General features: G+C 37.5%; 1 protein-coding gene across 1 annotated transcript; it reads left to right on the plus strand.

Moving 5' to 3' along the window:
* Positions 1–1389: 1389 nt before the first annotated feature.
* LOC149837354 (DUF21 domain-containing protein At2g14520-like) lies at positions 1390–11134 on the plus strand. The gene is made up of 11 exons (XM_090005987.1): positions 1390–1606; positions 4420–4496; positions 4570–4653; positions 4898–5011; positions 5162–5248; positions 5509–5648; positions 5750–5837; positions 7864–7937; positions 9793–9914; positions 10068–10330; positions 10845–11134. Exons 1-11 carry the CDS (start codon positions 1429–1431, stop codon positions 10884–10886), a joined length of 1269 nt encoding a protein of 422 aa, XP_089862113.1. The 5' UTR covers positions 1390–1428; the 3' UTR covers positions 10887–11134.
* The last annotated feature ends 7364 nt before the right edge of the window (positions 11135–18498 follow it).

Genomic DNA, 18498 nt, shown 5'->3' on the forward strand with positions numbered 1-18498 from the left:
AATTATATTTTTGGATTAATATTTTAGAATGTTGGAGTCTTTGGGGGCTCAGTTTGTATCAGGCAGAGAGAGAGGGAACCTTTGAGTGTATCCCCTTTAGGAAAATCTTCGAGGTGAACAATCTGTTGCTGCATGCTTTCATTGGTGTTCAACCAAATTTTTTTGGGAACACTGTTGTTTCAGGCTGATTTTTCAACTAAAATTTTCTGGCTCCAAACAAACATGCATGTTCGCCCCACCACAAATGAGATGGTTTGGTTACATATTTTGTTTGCAAGGAGTGAAATACTTGGCAAAGGAACTCACTTGTATTATTAACGAGAAATTCCAGGCACACAATCCATCTAAAATATTTTCAAAAAAAGACTTTTAAAAAATAAAATCCCACAAGAGGTAGTCGTCCTGCCGTGGATCTTGTCTTGCTGCGGACAGCTCGTTATTCATTCACCGCATTAACTAACTTCCCACTTGCCCGCTTTTAGCTAATGCCACAAATTTTCCCTTGATTCTCTGCCAGTAAAAGAAAAAAGTAAATTTCAATACGACGCCTTTTTGTCGATTATTTTACTGACTCACAATTTTTTATTTAAATTACAGTTAACTGCCTGTTTCCTTATGCATTTCAGCTACAGGCTGAAGGTATGAAATTTCTAGTCATTTGCTGTGAGGCCAAAAGCTGTGTGTATTCTCGAATGAAAAAAATTATGCCAATGAGTTTACAAGGTGGTTTTTTCCATTATTATAAAAATTTCTTTTAAAGATTAAGAACAATTATGCTTGTTTTTTTATTCTCTACTAGACGATGGTCAAATGAGTGATTTTAAGGCCAAAAAATGAGAAACTGTGGCAGTTAAAATGAGGCGTGTACGGAGTCAGTTCAGAATGGGTTTGGATCATATTTTGTCGAACTCAGTTTTGAATTAATGTAATCTGGGTTCGGCTTCAGTTCTGAGTGTACTGTGTGTTTTGGACCCAATTGGGCTATCAGGTTCGAGGTGAGTAAATGAGGTGGTTTTCAATGTTAAAATGAGTCACGTGTGGTGTCATATCACCTAAATATAAGAGCCTAAATAACGTGTCCATGTGATATAACTAAATTCTGATTCGTTTTCTATATGGGTTTATGTTTTGGTCGGCAAGATCCATGGATCTACTACCCTAACTAGCTGAAAAATCAGGAACTTTTTTATAAATATCAAATAAGTTGGGGCCTTCTGTAATTGAAATAAATAAAACGGTGGTAAAAATAAAAAAGGGTGGTCCCTGCGCCTCATCCTTTCCTTTTCGCCTGTTGTCTCAGTTTAGTCTTCTTCCTCGCCAAGGTGAAAAAGCAAGAATCCGTTACTTATAAATTTCTCTCTTAAGGGGAACTCTCTCTCCCTCTCTCTCTACCTACTGTGTATCGTGTAGAGAGACTAGGGAGGAGGGATGGCGGTGGAACACAAGTGTTGCGCGACGGAGTTCTTCCTGTACATCGTGATAATCGTCCTGCTGGTGATGTTCGCCGGAGTCATGTCCGGCCTCACCCTTGGCCTCATGTCCCTCAGCCTCGTCGATTTGGAGGTCCTCGCAAAGTCCGGAACCCTCCAGGACCGCAAGCACGCCTGTAAAATTTCTCTCCGCCATCTTCGTTTCTTTGTAGGATAATGATATATGATAATTGTTACTTAAGAATGTTTTTTTGGTAGATCGTATAGACCGCTCTTGTTTCCTGAATTTGTTCAATTTGAAGGATTTAGTTGTTCTAAGTTCTAACTAGTTGTTTTTTTTCTTTTTTCTTTTAGCAAACTTTGAATTTGACGTGCTAACGATCTGTGTAGATCGTTTAGACTGCGACTTGCTTCTTGAATTTGTTGAGATTAATGAATTAGCTGTTCTAAGTAGCCTCCCCCCACCCCCCCACCCCCACCCCCACCCCCACCCCCTTCATTGTAGAGGATTTGCGGTTATAGATTCTTGTACTTCCCGAGAGGAGAAACATAGCTGATGCTTAAGTGGAGATAGATGGAAAGTTGTGGCCTCACATTCAATGGAAGTGTTTATCCATCTTGCTGTGCTTCGCTGGTCAATGTAAAATCAGCGTGTGGATCTCTCGCTCTAGCGGGGAAAAACATAGGATTTTGTTGCTTGGGGTGTGGTTATTTGTGGCGTTTCACGTACGAATTTTTGTGAATTTGTTGTCGAGATTCTGGTTTTCAACTTGCAGATTGCCTGATTAAATGGCGTTGTGTTCTCTTGCTTTCCTGGAAATGGGACTCTGGTTTCTATTTCAGCAAGAAACAAAGATCTATCGGCCATTAATGGTGCTAATATAAGAGAGAGAAAGGGGGGAGAGCAATGGAATTGCTTCTAAAGAGGAAAGTAGATGACGATTAGAGATGCATATGCTGCATATCATGCTTGGCTGAATTTCCAGATTTTTTCTAACTACAACCCCATATAGGGATAAGGCAAATTATCATTGGATGAACTTACTGGACACATGTTATACTTCTACCAGTTGTTTAGTAGGGGAAATGGTACCAGCTCATAAAGAAAGACCTACTGAATAGGAGACAACCTATCCCCTCTTTCCCTCGAACTGCCTCTGCTGGTGGTAATGGTTGAATAGGAGGGCCACATGGGAGGTTCTAGTGGTGATGCGAGATAGCCTATAAACTTTTTCTCTGATGTTATTTTCTCAATGACAATATGCTTACCTGATCATGGCAGACTGCAGGAAGACCGAAAAAAAAAAAGAGTTATCAATGATTGCTGCAAAGAGTTGTGCAGAACAGATACCTGTGGTTAGTATTCATGCTGCGGTCCATCATTCCAACTGCTGTAGGGTTTGGCTTCTGGCCGTATGTAGGGGTGGCAATCGGGTCGGGTCGGCTGGTTGGCGGGTCAGAATACCTCAACACAAACACGACCCGTTTATTAAACGGGTCGGATGTGGCAAACACGAACACAACCCATTTATTAAACGGGTAACCCGACACGACACGGTTAACCCATTTAATAAACGGGTTGGGTGGACACGACACGGCGACCCGTTTATTAAACGGGTCGACCCGATAACATAGACACGATAACCGCACAGGCACACACCACCACTGAAGAGGAGAGGTCTCGGGCTCTCGGCTGCGGCTGGGTAGGAAGGAGTTAGGTGGGTGACTAAAGTGTAAAGTTAGGAGTTAGGGTTAGATAAGTTAATATATATATATATATATATATATATATATATATATATATATAAATAAACGGGTTGCGGGTTGACGGGTTCTCGTAAACGGGTTGACCTGCCCGCCTAACCCGTTTATTAAATGGGTCAAACGGGTTGGCATACCCCTAACACGAACACGACCCGTTTAATAAACGGGTTAGGCGGGTCGACCCGTTTACGACACGAACCCGTTTAAGCCAAACCATAACCCGGCTAAGAAGTGGGTTGGCGGGTCGGGTCAGATTTTGCCACCCCTAGCCGTATGCGAGATGCAACATATGCATGGCATATAATGTTAGTTTGGTTTTAGGTAAATCTCATTTAGAAGCTTAGAGGACGATGAACTGAGAATTTGTACTTCAAGAACGAAGGAAGAAGTGATGATAATTTTGGTGATTCATATTGTTTTTACCAAGGTTGCCAGACTAGGAAGCGGAAGGGGGAAATGATACGGGAAGTGGAAGCAAGAAGCGATGCATTTTAAAATGTATAGGAAGCAGAAAGCGAGGAATAAAAAAAAGAAATATAGGAATTGAATGGGAATAAAAATGAAACACAAATAAAAACTAAAATAAAAGTGACATTAATTTTCATGATTTTTTTAGTGTAAGAATTGATTTTTTAACAAAATCTAAAAATGATAACTACCAATTTAGAGAAAGCACATGGAAGTGAGTGAGAAGAGTGAGAAAACACATAACAAGCATGAAAAGTTGAGTAAGAGAACATATAAGAAGAATAGATGAAGCGTGTGGAAAGCATAGGAGAAGCGTGAGGGAATCGAGGTTCTCATCAAGTTTTGGAAGTGAGGAGTATCGTGCTTCCGAAGCGAGTTTCCGAGAAGCGAGCTTCCCACCTATTCAAGAAGCTTCCAGTAACTCTGGTTTTTACTGATTATACTTGCTTTCATGAAGTTTTACAACTGCATGGTCCTAATATTTGGTCAAACACAATGACTGGACTATGACTATACATATCAATTAGTTGTTGATTCTGAAGTTATAGAGAGAATTTTTTCCAACTGCTTTTATTCCTCTTCTTTTCTTCTGTTTTTTTTCTTCTTGGGTTGGCGCGGGGATGTCCAGATGTAGAATTCTATCAAGCTCGGTGCTATTACTTGGTCCTCTTTTACATCTTTTTATTGCCTTGTTTCACTGAATGCTTAATCTAGCATGATTGCTGACTGTCAGGTAATAATTTGTTTGTGTTGGCAGCCAAAATACTACCTGTTGTCAGAAATCAGCATTTGTTGCTTTGTACCCTTCTTATCTGCAATGCTGCTGCTATGGAGGTAAATCTTGAAGGCTGTTCTAGATCAATGATCTTATATCTGTTGTTAAGTTGCTCATATATCTGCATTGCAGACACTTCCTATATTTCTAGATGGACTGATTTCAGCTTGGGGTGCTATTTTGATTTCAGTGACATTGATACTTATGTTTGGAGAGGTAAGATCAGCAGATGTCTAAGCATGTCTTGGATTTTATAGTAACAGATAAACATACTTGAGAAAGTAGACTTTTAGCTGTTTTCCTACCTAGATCATGTGTGCTGTCTGTACGCATTCGATATTAGAATGGTTTAGTTGAGACCTTCCATTATGAAGTATAGTTCAGCGTACTAACCATCTTATTGCTGATTCATTCTGTTTATTGATATATGACTTTATTCCTTTTTCTTTCTTTTCAACAGATAATACCACAATCTGTCTGTTCAAGGTATGGTTTAGCAGTTGGGTCAGCAGTGGCTCCAATGGTTCGAGTTCTTATTTGGATCTGTTTTCCTGTAGCATATCCAATAAGCAAGGTGATATTATGGCTTCATTTTCTTTATACTTTTTTCGTCTAATGTGATTGTGCAAAATTTTCTTTTTTTCTTTGGGTTGCATGATTTTCTTTTCTCAATAGAATTCAAATACCAAGTTGTCTTATGCTTTGTTACTTTTGCATACACCAGCTGTTGGACTTTCTATTGGGTAAGGGACATGTGGCTCTTTTTCGCAGAGCTGAGCTGAAGACGCTTGTTAACTTACATGGGAATGAGGTAGTTCGTTCACTCTTATTCACATTTTATTAGTAATTTTTGTTTTGTTTATGTTATAATCTATATTTGTGGTCACTGCATCCAGAGCTTCATTTGGATGTTTGATCATGTTCATCCATTTGATTTCCTCATTGGTGAACCTTTCTTTGTGTCTTTAATTCTCATATGAATATTTGTCACATGAAGATATGTCTGATTGGACATCCTTGCTTCAATTTGTGACTGAGGTTGTAATGGTTTGAGTGCTAATCTATGGGCAGGCAGGGAAAGGTGGGGAACTTACCCATGATGAGACAACTATCATAGCTGGAGCACTTGAGCTAACAGAGAAAACTGCTAAGGATTCCATGACACCTATTTCTGAAACTTTTGCTATTGATATCAATGCCAAACTCGATAGGTAGCTGCCTTTTAATTTCCTCTCTGGTTGCCTTTTTATGAAATCATTTGGATTTTCTTGACTAACAATCCATCTGACACAATTTTTCATGTGTTTCTAAGTTTTCTCATGAAGTTAATATTAGACAAAGGACATAGCAGAGTGCCTGTATACTACGAACAACCAACAAATATTATTGGACTAATTCTGGTATGCATAAGGTTGTTTCAGTCTTTTGGTCTTCTATCAACATTTATTTTTATTTTTCATTTGTTTACAGCCATTTAACTATTCAGATTGTTTCCTCTTTTCATGTGTAAAGGGTTCTTCATTTTATAAATATCAATTATGATATTTGATTCATAATTTTGTGCAGTTAGGTTATCTTTGTCCTGCATGTATTTTGGTTAGAGGTGATCAGTGAAGTGCTATGTCACACGGACTCGGCTAGGGAGGTACCGCATCCGAGTCGACACGCCCCAACACGGGTGCGGCTTCGGACTCTGTCAACGCCGAGTCAGACTCGGTCAACGAGTTGAGGCCGAGTCCGTCCACATTTTGGACTCGGTCAACTTTGACCGAGTCCAAAAATGTCCATTTGTCCCTAAAAAATGTTTTTTTTATATTTTTTATTTAAAAAAAATAAATAAAAAGAGTCACAGTGCACAGTCTGTGCTGTGCAGTGCACAGTTTGTGCTGTGTAGTGCACAGTGCTGTGCTGTGCACAGTGCTGCAGACACAGACACAGACTGTGTTGTGTCTGTGCATTTTAAATATATATATATATATATATATATATATATATATATATATATATAGCCGAGTCCCCGTGTCCAAAATTTTTAAAATAGCGCCGCACCCGTGTTGCACCCGCACCCGCACCCATGTGACATAGGTGAAGTGTAATGATCCTGACATTATTTGTTTGCTTCAATGAATGATAGATTTTGCATGAAAATAACAATGATATGGTGTGCATTGATGAGTTTATATTTGTCAATATGATGTATGCCATCTTCACTAATTCGAATTTCAGTATTGAACTTTTAGTTATTGGAATACTTGACCTTAAGCATTTAGCTTACAACACATATAATAGGTTTTAGGAATTTGTATAGTCTCTCTCTCTCATGAATGTGCTTAAATATGTTTGGATTTGGTTGTCTGGCCTAGAATGATTAACCCGGTTCATAAGTCTGGTATTAAGTAAATTTTTGTCAAGTGGCTGCATGAAATTGGATTCATCTCATTGTTTGAAAAGATAGTCACTCATGCACCATTCTTGGAATTTGTAGGCAATATGAAAACAGGATGATAATGTGCTTAAATATGTTTGGATTTGGTTGTCTTGCCTAGAATGATTAACTGGGTTCATAAGTCTGGTATGAAGTAAATTTTTGTTAAGTGGGTCCATGAAATTGGACATGGATTATCTGTTTGTAGGATTAGGTTGAGGGATCTGAAGTTAACTAGGATTGACAGATAAATCAACGTCTCATGAAAGGAGTTTGGCCTTTTAGATGGAGTATTAGTATGTTTTATCAATTTCTAGACCTCCTTTCTTAGTAGTTAACCATTAGGAAAGATTTATTGTGTTACCTGGACCCTTCTGCCAGTCAGCCATGTCTGTGTCAGATACCAAAACTGACACCAACGCTAATGCTCCTTGGCTCCAAAATCTTTAATTCATTGAGTATTTGAGTGTAAAAGTATTCATTGTAATGTATCTTTATGCTTTCATCTTTTGGATTTAAGCATGAGTTTTTGGTTAACATTGTTAATTTCAACAAAAAACAGGGGCTTCTAGAAGGCTTCATATTGACTTTTAGTCCCATGCATTATATAATTAGTTTGATGCTCTCTTTGTAGTTCAGTGTTGAAATATGTTGTACTTTATGTAGTTCAAATTCAAGCATGTTTTACTCCTTTGAGTGTGTATTTGATGAAAGATGAATGTGTACATTGAACTTGTTTACCCTTGTGTTAAGCTTTTTTCTACTATTGTTCTTGAAGCTATACAAGTTGATATATTTATATGAGTTTCTCATGCTCTTCCTGTATACAATTCTATATTCTTTTACTGACCATGCACAGTTTCATATGGACATTGATCTCATGACAGTTTTTTGTAGATTGTCTATAATCTGATTTTCATTTCTCCCTGTTGCAATTCATTAACTCTTCTCTGTTTTTGTACTATATCAAATTGAATGTCACTATGCCTCAAAAATTGCAGGTGAAGAATTTGTTGTCCATACACCCGGCTGATGAGGTGCCTGTTAAAAATGTTACTATCCGAAAAATTCCAAGGTCTGTTATACATTCAAAGCATCATTAGGTATTTTTGTTTATATTTTTCCGGTCCATTTGGAATGATACTTTTGCCTGGTTTGCATGCTTGAACGTTACAATGATAGTAGGTCAGTTTATTTGGAATTTCCTTACATGATATATGCAGTCTATAGAAATGATGAAACTCCATTCACTTATATTTTCTACGGGAAATACTTATAATAATATTAAAATTGTCATTAAACTAGAGGCTATGTCACAGGGATTCGGCTAGCAGGGTGCTGCACCAGCGTCGACGCGATGCGACGTGGGTGCGGGTGCGGTCAACGCACCCAGGGTCATTTTGGTCCAATTTTCGGACTTAAAAAAAAATTTGCCAATAAATTTTTTTTTGCCCTATATGTCACAGGGATTCTCCAACTAGGTGCCGCACCCGCACTCGATGCGGTCAACCTGACCCTGGGTGCAGTCAACGCACCCAGGGTCATTTATGTCCAACTTTTGGACTTTATATATATATATATATAATTTTTTATATTTATATAATTTTTTATATTTTTTCCGCACCCCCGCACTCAGGTTTTTTGAAAGTGCCGCACCCGCACCCGCACCCGCACCCGCACCCGCACCCGCACCCGCACCCGCACCCGTACCCGCACCCGTACCCGCACCCGCACCCGCACCCGCACCCGCACCTGCACCCATGTGACATAGACTAGAGGTGAAGAATGCAACATATGATGTTGAATTATTTTAATTATTTATTGAATATGCCTTCAATTGTTCCCGTACTAAACATTAGGTTTTGGCATTTAATTTGCTTTTCACATTCTATCATATTCTGTCAAATCATTGTTATAATTCAGTCTAGGAGAAACACCACTTATACTTTATTCTATGGCATAAGTGTGGACTGTATCTTTTAGCAATCAATCAACCTCTCATCTTACATGTAGGGCTGGTAAACAAGCTTACAAACATGCCAGGCTAGCAGGGCTTCCCTTGTTCAAGCTTGGTTTATTTTGGTTCTATATGAGCTCAATCCCAAGCTCGACTTGCCTTGCCAGGAGCTCAAGCTAAGATCGGGCTGACATATCATTAGCTCTAGCCAAGCCTGAGCTAGTTTTTTGAATAAAAATGTTTTTCAAAGGATAAAAGAGAAAATTGAGCTCTCAACCTCTTGTATGAAAGATATTCCTATTCAACCAATTTCTCTATGCATTTTTATGTGATATGTATGCTTCCAGTGATGTAGAATTTAATTTTACAAGCCAACATGTGTACTCATGGGGAGCTGATCTGAAGAAACTTTATCCATGGTCAGCTTGTTAAACATGATGAGCCTATATGGAACTTAATATAAGCCTATTTTATAAGTCTAAACATGCTTGTTTTCGAGCTGGACCAGGCCAAGTTAGGCAGCTTTGATTCATTTATCAGCCCTACTTACACGTATAGGATACAGTATAAAAGCATAGGACAAGACTAAATATTCAACATGCTTGATTGACTTGGCTCATTTCCAGCAAGTAATAAATGACTTGGCAACCTAATGGATTGAGCAACTTGTCTCAAGTTGTCTGTGGTTCTAGTCAACTTGTCAAGTGCTGCTCAGGTCACAATCTGATTAGTCCAATGGGATGCTCAAGTTAATCTTCCAATCAGTAACCAAGCACCAAGAGCTGCACTTCGAGATAGATAATGCACATGAAATCCATGTTCTTTGTGTTCCCTTTCCTGGTAGTATTCTCTGATTTGTTCATGCTGTGAGAATTGCAACAATTTCAGACTCTGCTGTCTGTGTGTTGCTGGTTTTTGAGGAGTTGGCACATCACCATGAACTAATAATGGTTTTATGCTTTTACCATGGCAGAGTTCCTGAGAACATGCCCTTATATGACATTTTGAACGAGTTTCAGAAAGGTCACAGTCACATGGCCGTTGTTGTAAGACCGCGTGAACCATGTGAGCAAGCTGACAAAAATGAAGCTGATGGTAGGAAAATTTTCCCCCATCCAGGAGTTCTCTTCATTGCAGATCTAATTTCATATGTTGATTATAATGAAGTTTATTTTGTTGATAATCCCACATTTTTCTTGTTGATGGAAGTGTTCCAACATTCCTGAAGTTCTCTTCATTTCATCATAGATCCAGGAAAAGATGTGCGTGTGAATATTGATGGTGATGCTTCTGCTCTTAACCAAGAAAAGAACGTGAAAACCCCGAGGCAATTGCAGAATTTGAAGAGTTTCCCTTCCTTTTCCCACAGAAGCACTTCAAGAGGCAAAAAATGGCCAAGAGATGTCTTTGCAGATGTTCTTCAGATTGAAAATAGCCCTCTACCGAAGCTTAGTGAAGAAGAAGCTGTGGGCATAATTACAATGGAAGATGTTATTGAAGAGCTCCTGCAGGTATTTATAATGTATCTATATTCATTGTAACTGCACAGGAGCCAGTAATAACTGGACCTTCATCTACTGTCCATTTTAAAGATGGGCAGTCTTGAACATAGCATAGACGCAGGCAACAGAAAATTAACCCACACTAGTCTTAGAAGGAACATACAATTACAAGTATGCGATATATTTTAATAACCGGTTTTTTATATTTATTTTAATAACCGTTATTTTGCTGTTGAAACACGATGTCTTTCTTAAAACTAACAATTTTAACTTGATATTAACATATTCAAAACACTTTTTCAACTTTTTTAATATTTATGTTGTATATATATATATTACAATTTTATATGTGCTAATATTTTCTCGACAAAAACAAAATTTTGAAACTATCATGGGATTTTCCCTCGCCAAGATTTTCCCAATAATGGCATTTTTGTGACTGTCGCTAAAGCAAGGAGAGTGCTTTTTAACTCTTTCTTCTGTGAAAACCGTCTTTTACTCAACCTGTATTGGGTCTGTGCAGGAGGAAATCTTTGATGAAACGGATTATCGTGATGAGTCCTGACTCCCACTTGGGCTGATAACGGCTATAATTCTTTTGCTTTTGTTGTGTGTGTGTGAAATGGTGTTGGAGGATTATCGGTTTCTTTTTCAGTATTGATATATTATTCAGGCAGGTGGATGAGTTGACTTCCTCGGAGAGTCACTGAAACTTGTACAGAAGCGAACTACAAAGGTTGATAGTTGTAATATCGAGCATATGTGTAGACGAAACAGAAAGACTTACGTGAACACCTCTCTCTCTCTCTCTCTCTCGTGTGTATGAGTTATGCCAACCTCTTGATTTGGATCAGATTAATAAAATAGCTTGGTTCCCGACTTCTACACTGAAATAGTGGGTTGTCTAGACCTGAATCAAACCATAGGAACCAAACCAATTAGACCCAACGTGACCAAATTCTAATAGACTGACAGGGGAGATTGGGTCTAAAACTTGGGCTCATTTAGAATGCGAGTCAGACTTTGGGTACTAAGTTTTAGGACCCAAACATGTTTGTGTCCAATCTGCCAACCTTATTGCCTTTTTCTAATATGGGAACCTGTTTTAAACTGATTTGTACTGCACCCATGACGACCCAAACGGAAAAGTACCTGAACCGACTGATACTTGAACAGAGTTTAACCCTGCATAAATATATACATGAAATCTTTTTCAATATCATTAGCAATGTTAATTTAATTACCCTTGGCTTGACGCAATATTTTCTCGACCAGCTTCTACCCAAATTGATCAGATTTAAACCTGGATTCAAATCTACTGCTATAAAAGGCAGATTAAGACTGGATAAAAAATGACCCACACCAGACTGACCCATATTTTGGAAATTTGAGTTGGACCGTGAATCCGATGCACATACACTGTTAGGGGTAGTGATGCAAGTGGGTCAGAGCAATGTTGTAAGAATTGTCTCGGGACATGGATCATTTTCCAAACGATTCAAGTGCGATACCGATTCATAGCTGAATCGATCTGAATTGGCTTTAATCAGAGAATTACCCATGTCAGAAAAACAATAAAATAATAAAATAATATTATAAAGATTTAAAATATTAAAAACTATTTAAACTATTTTTTTATTTATTTGAAAATTAGTCAATTCAGTCATGTTCCATATCGATTTTCTGCATATACGGTACATATCAGGCCAATACCGACAACATTGGGACAAAGCTCCATTGCAGTTTTGAAGTGATCCAGTCTTATCTGGATCATACAATGTAACACTTGCAATTTTATTTTAGTTTTAACTTTTAAATTTGAGTTAAAACCAATTTTATATTCAGGCAAAATTTGAGAGTTTAAGTTGACCGAGTTGTGTTTTGAACTCACGCCCAGTCCAGTAGGGTGCTAGGTACGACCAGTGTGGCCCACAGGAGTTTAGGGATTAGGGATGAATCAGGGTTTTGGATCTTGGATGAGTTACGTTTGCATCCAAACTTAATTTTGGATTCAACGAAGATTTGGATTCAATCTCATTAGATTGGACTTATAGGGTCAGATGTTCTTAATAACGTCATTATTATTTTGATAGAAATTTTGGCCGATCGATGACTCACCTATTAGATCGGAGTTGTCTTTAACATTTCGAGGGCATCAAAATTGACTATCTACACGCCTAAATTGGTGTTGATTTGAGTATTTTATCGTCGACCAAAGTTCATGCCTAAGTGTAGGTCAAAAATTAATGATTTCCAACATTGAATAAATTTTTTTGCTGATCCATATGCGTATGACTAAATCTAATACCATCATGACGATCTACGTTTTGAGGGCTATCAAATCGACTATCTAAATGTTGAATTCTAATAAGTCTTTGGGTTCGTAGGCCTCCTGGAAGGTTACCATGTCACTGAAACCCAAACAAAAGTAAGAAGTTCTCACCTTTCTACTCTAGCTTAATTAATTTTGAAATTTAATAAATTAGAACCCATAATTTATTTTTTATTTGATTAATAAAAAAGATTAATAAATATTAGCATCTTATATTAGACATGAGACTCTTGCTTAAGCTCATCTATAAATAGAGGTCCTCATGAGAAGGATTAACAAGGTTAGTTCTCTCTCCCTCTCTCATTTTTATTAAAATTCTTCATTTTTTCTTTCTTTTTCTTCTTTTTTTTCATTCTTGAAGCTTTTTCAGCAGCTATTAAACTTTCTCTAAGGTTTTAAGATGGAAGACGAAGGCCGATCTACATTTGAGAACTCGATTAAGGTAGGATTCATTCTATGCATAGCATAGATCGAATGCAAACACATAAACCGTGCGTCTTGCCAATTCTATGGGCTGATTTATGGTGGATTAGATATGGAATATGCTTAAAAAGGGTTTTAAAAGTGTTTTTAATTTATTATTATACTTTAAAACAGATTTACAAAATTGTTTTTGGTAAATCTTTGCCTGAACGGCTGAACCGGAAAATCAGGTAACCCAAAATGCATAGTTTCGTGTTCCTACATGATTTTAGATGGATAAATCTTTATTTTCAGTATGAATGAATGTATATTTGCTTGCTTTCATGTGTCTACATTATGATTCATGTCTATGCAAATTTATTTTATGTGCTTCATGGTGTTTTCACATGCCAACATCTTAAACTAGTTATTTTATGTAAAAATCATGATTTATTTTAATAGTTTTGATTCTAAGGCATGTATAATGCTCATATGACGTCTCCTTATGACTGTAGATGATGTTTAGATAGAGTTGATACATGATTAAAAATCGTTATTTCATGATGATGCTGGAGTTTTATTTTTTATTTTTATGATTTATATTATATTTATCATGCTTTCTTGATTTTCTTGACCGATGTAGTAAAATAATTCTACCTCTCAAATGAGATTACCAATAGCCAAACTCATTCTTGAAAGCTTTTCAGACATCTGGGAGGTGTCTCAAAAAAAATATTGGGCCTTATTTATAGTATGAAAGTGAGGGTTATGCTACTTCAACCCAAAATTTTTTTTTGTCTTCCGTGCAGAGTTGTTGACAGTTGGTCTTATAGAAAATCTAATAAATCAATGATTTTGAGTTAATGACTGATTTTTGAATATGACATTCACATCATATGAATAGATCTGAAAAAATAAAATAAAAATATATTTCATTTTCTGTAAATCTTGAAGACTCACATAAATCATGAAAGATTCAAGATTTTGCAAAAAACCTAGATCTGGAATTGTTTCAGGTAGGGTCTGGTCCAAAAAACCTAAAAAATTCATATGATATAGTTTTTCGACAAACTCAATTGATTTTGAAAGCTAACAAGTATACCTTTTACTAAAAAAATTGAGAGATGAAATCTCTCTCGAATTGAGCCTGGTGACTGCTTTGGGAAGCAAGATTCTGACATGTTTTGTCAAGAATAGAAAAACAATTTTGGGTCCATGGATTTTTATAGGCAAACAAAATCATTTCTTTTAGATATACCACTTGAAATTGAAAGCTAATATCCTTTGACATGACGGTAAATTTTTATAGAGTTATATATATTCATTTTGATAGTCTGTTAGACTCGTGAACAATATGCAAATTCTGATATTATACAGTTCTTGATTTTAGATAATATCTTGACTTGTGAAATTATTTTCTAAAGTCGTGTGTTTGATTTTGATATGAGATATTAATCATGCATATGTTAATATGAAATTTGTCATGAATATGCTATATGTATGCTTGTAAATTATTTGGGGTATGATGGTATATGAGACTGTATATTGAACATGAGAATTAAGCATGATAATTAGACTAAAGGGTATGTATAATTATACATGTGTTATTCTATGAAATTTATAGTTCATGCTAAATTGAAATGAGTCTCATGCATCATGGAGTGTGCTATGTGGCGTGCGATATGTTGTAAGTCATGTGAAGCATGCATATATGGGACTCGAATGCGAATCAATAGAACCAATGGGGTGCTTGTGAGTACCTGGTTTGGCTTTATTATACATGCCCATATACATACACATTCGAACTGGACTCTTGGGTATTCTTTAAGTTGAGTACGTACCTTGAGATACTCTTGGGTACTTCTTAATGTGAGTACATGCCTTAAGATACTCTTGGGTGTTCCTTAAGTTAAATACGTACTTTGAGTTAGGTTCAAATAAACTATATTAGGACACCTCAGTGATTGTAGGAGGTGTGGGTTCGTACCTTATGAGGTCATAGTTTGTTGAGTTTCCCTCAGTGGAGCTTGGGGTTGTTGAGCCTGGTGCTTAGTGCACCCAGTGTTGTAGTTGGACCCAATATAAATAATACCTAATAGCTTATTTATTTTAATGTCCTGCCTTCCAGAGGGTAGAAGGTACACTCACCGACTGATATGCTTTGAGGTCATTAACCCACTCAAGGTTTGAACCGAATAAAAAAAAAGAGTTTCTGCTGTGTTCTTAAAAAACATGTAAAAGAATTTTAAAAAAAAATTAAAAATTTCTGTTTAAAAAATTGGGGCGTTACTGACCCATTCAATTATGCCATGAAAATCAATATGGCTGACCTATTTTCAGCAGGGTTCAATGCCTAAAGGTGTCATACCACGTCGATATCTGGAATCATGCTATGATATCTGAGCTACATCTAGATCAAGAACCAGAACACTGTTTAAAGTTTTGTTCCTTGATTCATATACCTGATCCAAATCAAATTCCCAAACATAATAGACCCAACCCAACCGGTTTTGATAGAATTGTGGGGTCAGTCTAGTCTAAAATTTGAGGCTCATATTGAAAACTAATCGATTGATGAGTAATAAAACTTTAAACCCGAACTGTTTTTCTCCCAACCCAATTGGATCCTTGCAGTACATACCCAAATCACCTAGACTTGTACCCAATTTCTACCATAGCTGCCAAAGACCCAAACCACTTTTGGACTTGACCCAGTTGGCTTTCCAAAGTATACACCTGAATTGACTCAAACCCAAACCAATTTGTGCCGAACACCTTTGGTATCCAACCCGATAGAGAACTGAACCAATAATACTTGACCTTATTTTTCCCTAACCCACTTGGACCTAATTTACCTAGTACCTTATATCCGAACATCAATCATATCAGAGTATAATCTTATATTGTCTTCACCTTATCTTAAATTGTGATGCAAACAGATCGGATATGGTCAGATATCTGATCTGATTTTGACATTATTTTTGTTTTTGGATCCTTCGAGTAATTCATATGCATTCAGATCAGTCTTAGATTTGCTCAATCGGATGACTTTTGGATTTAGTTATGTTTGGGATCGGTATTTTAGGGTATCTAATATGGAATCAGATCAAAATACAATCTGCTGATGCAGTATTACCACATTGGATCTATACAAACTTTGATCATTGGATTTCTTTTGAATTCTGACTCAAATTTGGATCAAGCCCACAGAAGTGCATCCAGAACAGGCAGGATCTGGCCCATATCAGATCTGTTTGCAGCCCTTCGTAAACAACCTTCCTAAAAAAAAAAATCCTACAAACATTCTTTAAATAGAAGATAGCAGCAGATTTGACCAGTCTTGCCAAGCCCGAGTAGGGTCCAACAGACCTGAACCATGCCCAAGCCAGACATGGGACCAACTTGGTTACAATCGAGCTCAGGCTGGGCTCAAACTCGGTTCAGGTCAGGCCCTTTAGGGATGTTTAACAGGTGGACCGGTTGGGCATTATGTTGTTTATGAAGCAAGCTTGGTTTGGACTCCAATTTGCAAAAATGCAGCCTAAGCCCGGCCCGATGTCCACCCCCAAAATTGAGAAACCAGCTTTGGCTGCCGATTGTTGGGTGCCAAAGATCGAAGCATATCACCTATACATAGGGGTAAAAGCTCAATATAATAACAATACTTCAAAGACAAAAATATACACTAAAATAACTTGTAATGACATGCGCACAAGGGCTCCGCTCATCTGGTAGGGGCTACTTGTGATTGTCACCAAGTTCATAACATCACAAGTTCAAAACCCACAGTTAGCGTAAGTGAATATCTCCTTGTGGGAGAGTGGATTCGGAGAGCAGCTATATGCCGTGGCTAAGTGCCATAGCCAACAATCACATGATAAGCATTTTCCCATGCGATGTTGTCATGTGATTGGGTATAGCACTCAACCGTCTATCTTAACTGCCGGTTTGATCTCAACTCCTCCTTGTGGTGGGACGTTGCAGGTCCAAAACCCCGTGGTATGTTGAATAATAACTGGTAGAGTAGCTTGCCTCTCGATAAAAAAAAACATCAACTATTTTTTATATTTATCTATTTTTAATAATTGTCACTAGGATTTGTATAGGTGAGCTTTGAATACTCCATCACTCTTATAATATGATGATTGAGAGAAATATAAAGGGAATTTTATGTTTAACCTCTTGTCTTTCAAAACTTTTCAATGGGCGCCTGAAGCATATTGCTCGTCTGACCGCTTGAGGCTATTCTTTTGTCATTTGACTAATTGAAATGACATTTTAACTATTTACTTTTTTAGAATGACTAAATGATTGAATGGACCAGACCGAAATTGAAGCCATCTTCGCAACCTTATTCAAATAATGATGATCCAAGCTCTGAAACTTGGTGGTATATTCCACCATACTCATGTAACCCTCACTAAGCTTAAAAAATTCTCGGTGTTTTCTTTGTCGTGCATGTGGTGAAAAGTACCTCTCTAGAAAAGCTATCCTGAAATCTCTCCACGCAATCTGTTTGACTCCTACGAATTGAACCCCTCAGACAGTGTCCCACCACTTTTGAGTGTCTCCCTTCAGCCAATACATGCCAAAATCAGTCTTTCTGTTGTCTGGCATTGATAGCACATGAAAAGCTTGCCCGATCTCTTCAAGCCACCTCAGGATCAACTTTTCTTGAGTATGTCGATGGGTCTAACTTCAAGAACTTCTTATAAGCCACTTGATAGTTATTTGGGTTTGCTTGCACTGGTGCGGCCTAAATTGGTGCTGCCTGTCTGGGCTAATTCAGCAGATGTCTGTTTAGGGTTTGTGTCAGTGTAATAACAAAACCCCTCTGCTCTTGCCAGTCATTGGTAGAGTTGGCGTTTGCACTCGTGTTTACATTCATGTTGGGATTTGTGCAACGTCTCATCTGCCATATTAAACATTCTTTATAATGAGTGATAATCATCATATATCGATTTATCTGAATGCTAAACTTTTAAATTTTATTTCTTTATTTACCAAGTTATTGGTAAAATATGAAATCAGGTTCGTCCAAAGATGCTATAATAAAAGAACTTATTTAGTTTGAGTTTATTCCTGACTCGATTCAACTACTAATGAAAACAAAAGATATTGTTGTCCTTCACGAGCATCGTGAGTATGCCCTAGGGTACTCTCTTGCATTACCCATATGTCTTTGCTTTGGCAGATGTTCTTTCGCCTCCTTTGCCACTATAGCAAATAGGGAGAGTCCCACTGAGTGACTTGAGCCGTCATCAGCAAGAGTTGCTATTGCAATGTGCTTCCTATTCACAACCTTCTTGATTTGGAAATCCTGGATAGTGTAGTCTATCTCACCACAATGGATACAACCCTCCCCGTAGTGAGGGTAGACCTGCCTTTCTATGCGGTGATGGCACCACCAACAGTTGAATCCTATTTGGGCACCTAACTCAGC

The sequence above is a fragment of the Nuphar pumila genome, chromosome 5 (assembly GCF_984573655.1).
Source record: "Nuphar pumila chromosome 5, dmNupPumi1.hap1.1, whole genome shotgun sequence".
Lineage (NCBI taxonomy): Eukaryota > Viridiplantae > Streptophyta > Magnoliopsida > Nymphaeales > Nymphaeaceae > Nuphar > Nuphar pumila.